The 5,667-nt window shown below is 44.1% G+C and overlaps 1 protein-coding gene across 1 annotated transcript in view; it reads left to right on the forward strand.

Moving 5' to 3' along the window:
• Positions 1–1,949, forward strand: part of LOC138957728 (uncharacterized) — a gene marked incomplete at both ends in the record, with an annotated part of 7,025 nt that extends 5,076 nt beyond the window's left edge. The window contains 2 exon segments of the mRNA XM_070328788.1: positions 374–427; positions 1,859–1,949. Of these exon segments, the coding sequence (XP_070184889.1) occupies positions 374–427; positions 1,859–1,949 (145 nt within the window).
• Between the last annotated feature and the right edge of the window lie 3,718 nt (positions 1,950–5,667).

Genomic DNA, 5,667 nt, shown 5'->3' on the forward strand with positions numbered 1-5,667 from the left:
ATTTTCTCATGTTACACCGGTGACCGTTACGTTTTGTTTTGTCATAATTAAACGTACCAATAACATACTTGTCTTGTTTTTCTTCTTCTTCTTCTTCTTCTTCTTCTTCTTCTTCTTCTTCTTCTTCTTCTTCTTCTTCTTCTTCTTCTTCTTCTTCTTCTTCTTCTTCTTCTTCTTCTTCTTCTTCTTTCTTCTTCTTCTGCGTTCGTGGGAGGCTAAAACTCCCTTGTACACTCGTGGTGTTTTTGCACGAGTGGAATTTTACGTGTAGGACCGTTTTTTGCCCCGCCACTTAGGCAGCCATACGCCGCTTTCGGAGGAGTTTTTCTTATTCAAAAGTTATTTATTGTTGTGTTGTGTTTTGTCATTGCAGGTTGTTCGAGCGCTGACGGCCATGGGACTAAAGTTTAACGCGCACCAGGCAGAGGTAAGTAATTGACCTACTCAGGGCTCCCCACGGACGCCCGTCCTAGAGGGTCCCCGGACCCCCGCTTTTAATGTTAATAGTGTCCATGGACCCCCTTAGCAGAGTTGTAGAGGGTCCCAAGAGTCCCGGGAGCCCCCCGCTTTTAATGTTAATAGTGTCCATGGACCCCCTTAGCAGAGTTGTAGAGGGTCCCAAGAGTCCCGGATCCCCAAACCCCCTTTGTACATATATAACACATTCTGATCGCGAATGATGTGATATGACGTGTGTTTTTTATCACCAGAATATCTGAGGAGGACACTTCAACTTTACCTTGTTAAAAGACTTCTGGTCTTTCTTTTGTAATTTAAGCGGACGACTACAGTCGGAAAAGAGTTAACTACTAGACGCACGGCAAGGAACATTTAGTGCGTCCCGGGACCCGCTCTTGTAATAGGTCTAGTTCGTCCCGTGACCCCCTCCATGAATTTCTAGTACGAGACTTCGGCTTCTATTGTGCGTATAGGACGCAGGGACGCGTACTTTGGGGAGCCCAGCCTATGCACTCATCGCTCTCCCCTTCTTGTTCTTTAGCTGATGAAGACGAACGTCTAAATTAACTAGTCCATGTTCATTGGTTCTTGTTGCTGTTATCAAGTAAGTACAGTTATCTTGTTATTTCCTCTCACCTGTAGTCCCTTAATTGTTCCGTAACCCTCTTCGCCACCCCATGACCCAGCGCAGGTATAGTTGGCATAATAAACAATAGAAGAAGCTCGTTTTGGGCCCTTTTTGTGGAGAGTATTTTTCTTCTCTTCATCTTCTTTGTTTGTTTGTTCATTTCTTTCTTTCGTTGTCAGGCAGGGCAATATTGAATTGTTCTGCTGTATAAGAAGCCGATGTGAAGGTACATCATGACGTTTTTACACCCCCGGTATAGGGGTGTGTATAGGATTCGGTCGATGTGCTTGTTTGTTTGTTTGTTTGTTTGTGTTCGCATATAGATCTCAAGAATGAACGGACCGATCGTCACCAAACTTGGTGAACAGGTTCTATACATTCCTGAGACGGTCCTTACAAAAATTGGGACCAGTCAAACACACGGTTAGGGAGTTATTGGTGGATTAAGATTCTACAAGGACTTATAGAGAAACATATTCATGGTCAAAGGGAAATAACCTTCTCAGTTGGTGGCAGTGAGAATGGGTGCAGTGAGAATGGTTATTTCCCTTTGACCAACGGGGGTGTTTTTCCTACCTCGAAGGAATTTCTTGTTTGTGTGTGTTTCTTTCAGCTTTTATTGTTATTTCTTTGGCCTTCGTTCATTCTTTCTTTTTGTCATTACTTCTCTCCGCTTCTATATTTTTCTTTTGTTTCTTTGTTTCTTTTTTAACATTTATTATTCAATGTCAGGTTAGGCGTAACATTGAATTGTTTTATTTCTGTGCGCAGGAAGCGATGAGAGAAGCTGACGTGAACCATAGCCACACATTGGACTTCTTTGAGTACGTTCTGGTGGTGGATAAGCTTATTCACCGAACAGGTCAGTTGCCTCCCTTACTCTGCTCTCGCTCACTGCACTTGGCATGAGACTTTTTTGCTTATTTTATGGTCTGTGTGTGTTTTGTGTGTATGTGTGTGTGTGTGTGTGTGTGTGTGTGTGTGTGTGTGTGTGTGTGTGTGTGTGTGTGTGTGTGTGTGTGTGTGTGTGTGTGTGTGTGTGTGTGTGTGTGTGTGTGTGTGTTTGTTAGTTTTTTTGCTGTCTTTTGTGATAGTTTGATGATTTTAAACGACACACTGTGACACATAGAACATAGTTCTGCAAGCATTTCATTTGAACACTACTGTTTACCATGAATGCTACTTTTGCTAGTAGAACCGTGTACTATGTCACAAAGTGTTCAAAACTGGTTACAGAGGTTGTGTTCAAAAGTGCAACATTTCAATTTAGAGCGTGGTTATGCAGTTAATGTGCAATAAACATGTAGATTGTGCATACTTTTATGAAAAACCATTTACAAGCACGCACCCACAAGTAAGCCTACATGCTCGTACGCACATGCAAACTTTCCTACGCATGTTAATCTCTGACTCATTTATTCTGCAGTTCCGTGTCTGCTTCCCTTCCTCCCTTTTCAACTCAACTCAAATTTTATTGGCTTCAATTTTCATAGAAGAATTTGTCTTGCGCTTGGGAGAAAGTAAGAGTATAACATATAAAAACAGCATTCATATCACATTTCATGTATCACACACAGTAATCACTAGTATAAGCCTACAATTATCACATTTGTACCTGTATCATAGCAATATACTTACTATTACGTACAAGCAAAAAAGTGTATCAACATTTCTGAAACACATGAACGGTGCTGAGAGAGAGAGAGAGAGAGAGAGAGAGAGAGAGAGAGAGAGAGAGAGAGAGAGAGAGAGAGAGAGAGACACACACACACACACACACACACACACACACACACACACAAAGAGACAGAGAGAGATAGGGGGAGAGAGAGGGAACTTTGAACTTTGAACTTTATCATTTTATTTATCGAGGGTAACAGAATAAGCAAAGTATACATGCTTTTTTTCGTCCGGCCCTCGCCCATTGAGGGTAACTCGATTAATTACAAGAAGAAATAGAAGTTAAGTTAATTACAATACAATGTATATAATTAACATGTCAAAAAATTAAAAAGACATTTCAAAATGCATTATGAATATCAAGCAATGATATAATATTATCACATCATTATTTACTTGTTTCCAAGAGAAACAGCATGTACAGTTCTTTGAAGGAAGTTTCACTGAATTGTATTTTAATTAAATCAGGAATGGAGTTCCACAATAAGGCGCCAGAATAAGAAAGACTTGATTTGTAAAGGTCAATTCTAGAGGTTGGGGTAATTAATGTGTTTAGTTTTATTTAATTATTCAGTTTGAAATTTGAGGCAATGAATGTAGGTGCATTCCCTGACATAATTCTATGCATATTGCACCTTTGTTATTGGTAAATCTTGATTTGATAGGAAGAATCTTTAATTATTTATAATCAGACGTAGAGAGAGATGCATTTTTTAAAAGAATTAATTTAACAGCTCGTCTATGTAAAGAGCACAACTTGAGTGTTTCAAAGTGTTTGCACTTGCAGAGTCCCACACTGTGGACGTATAATCAATAGTTGATTGAATATATGCCTGAAAAAACAGTTTCCGTGTGCGTAGGTCTAGAAAGTGTTTAATTTTTGATAACTGATATATTTTTTTAGACGTATTTTTACAAAGTGTATCTAAATGTTTTGACCAAGACAGGGAGGGGGGAGAGAGGGAGGGAGAGAGAGAGGGGGGGAGAGAGAAGGGGAGAGAGGGAGGGAGAGAGAGAGAGACAGAAAGAGAGAGAGAGGGAGAGAGAGAGAGAGAGAGAGAGGGGGGGCGGAGAGAAAGAAAGACATTGAGAGGTAGAGGGAGAGAGAGAGAGAGAGAGAGAGAGAGAGAGAGAGAGGGGGGGGCGGAAAGAAAGACATTGAGAGGTAGAGGGAGAGAGAGGGAGAGAGAGAGAGAGAAAGAGAGAGAGAAAGAGAGAGAGGGGGGGCGGAGAGAAAGAAAGACATTGAGAGGTAGAGGACAGAATGCAGCAAGCGGCAGATAGGCTGAACGCATGGGCAGAAGATTGGTGCGTCTCCATCAACAAGGAGAAATCCTCCACCACCCTATTCACACTGTCGCCAAAGCAGAAAGCCGGAACCATTAGGCTTGGTGGAACTCCTCTGAGAGAGGATGAAGAAGCAACGTACCTTGGTGTCACCTTTGATAGACGGCAGACCTGGAAACCACACATTGCACAGGCAGAGACGAAGGCCCGGCGCAAGCTAGCCATACTCAGGAAGCTGGCAGGTACCACCTGGGGAGCGAACGAGAAGATACTGAAGACAGTATACCAGGGAACAATCAGACCCCACCTCGAGTACGGCTCCACAGCGTGGTCAACCTCAGCCAAGACAAACCTGCAGACCCTTGACCGTGTGCAAAACCAGGCCCTCCGACTCATCACCGGTGCAATGAAATCCACACCCATCAAGGAAATGGAGAAGCTTACCACCATCCAACCCCTCTGTCAGAGAAGAGAAGCCAAGACTATGGTACAGGCCGAGAAGCTCAAGTGCCTACCCGACCACCCCATGAAGCACAGACTGAGCAACCTCACCAAGAACCGGCTTAAACGGAGCAGTTTTGTACACGAGAGCAAGAGACTTTCTCGACAGTACAGGGAAGTCCTTCCACAGAACACTCTACCTCTGACTCAAGAAGAAGAGGAAACCCCCAAGGCAACAGAGAAACCAGGCATCCAGATCTGCACCAGTGTTCCACATGTTACCTCAGGAGAAGATCAGAATGACACAGCTCGACAGGCACTCACCTTAGCCCTGATCGACGAACAGTACCCAAAAGAGGCGTGGATCCATGTATACACCGATGGATCAGCAACTAACGCCGTGCTCAATGGAGGTGCAGGCATTCTCATCCAGTTCCCTGGGGGACATACAGCTACATCCAGCGTTGCCACTGGCAAACACTGCACAAACTATAAAGCAGAAGCAGAAGCTCTCATGCAGGCCGCCTCCTTCGTTCAGGACTCCGCAGACCCTTGCTTTCAAGTTGTCTTCCTCTCGGACGCCCTTTCAGTCCTTCAGGCCCTAGAGAACGACAAACTCCCACAGCTGGCCAAAGCATTACAGATAGTCAGACAAACCAGAAGAGTTGTCCTCCAGTGGATACCAGCACACTGTGGGATACCAGGAAATGAAAGGGCAGATGAGCTGGCAAAAGAAGGAGCCGTGGAAGACCAACCTGAAAACAGTGTCAGCTTTAGTGAGCAGAAGACAATCATCAAGGCATTGATGAGGCCAAGGACAAACAGAGATGACTACCACACAATGTCCAGAGAGCAGCAAGTCAACCTCATCAGGCTGCGTACTGGCCACAACAGGCTCAATGCTCACATGAACCGAAAGTTCAAGCTGGCGCCATCACCAACCTGTGCCTGCGGTCAAGAGGACCAAACAGCGGAACACATCTTACAGCGATGTCCCTTACTAGATGAGGAACGAAAAGAAGTGTGGCCGTCACCAACTCCCTTGCAGACCAAACTATACGGCAGTCGACAGGAGTTGGAGAAAACGACAACATTTATCACCAGTGCTGGACTGATTGTGTAACCTCTGCGAACGCCAAGAAGAAGAAGAAAGAAGAAGAGAGGTAGAGGGG

The sequence above is a fragment of the Littorina saxatilis genome, unplaced genomic scaffold (assembly GCF_037325665.1).
Source record: "Littorina saxatilis isolate snail1 unplaced genomic scaffold, US_GU_Lsax_2.0 scaffold_2457, whole genome shotgun sequence".
NCBI classification, from domain to species: Eukaryota; Metazoa; Mollusca; class Gastropoda; order Littorinimorpha; family Littorinidae; genus Littorina; species Littorina saxatilis.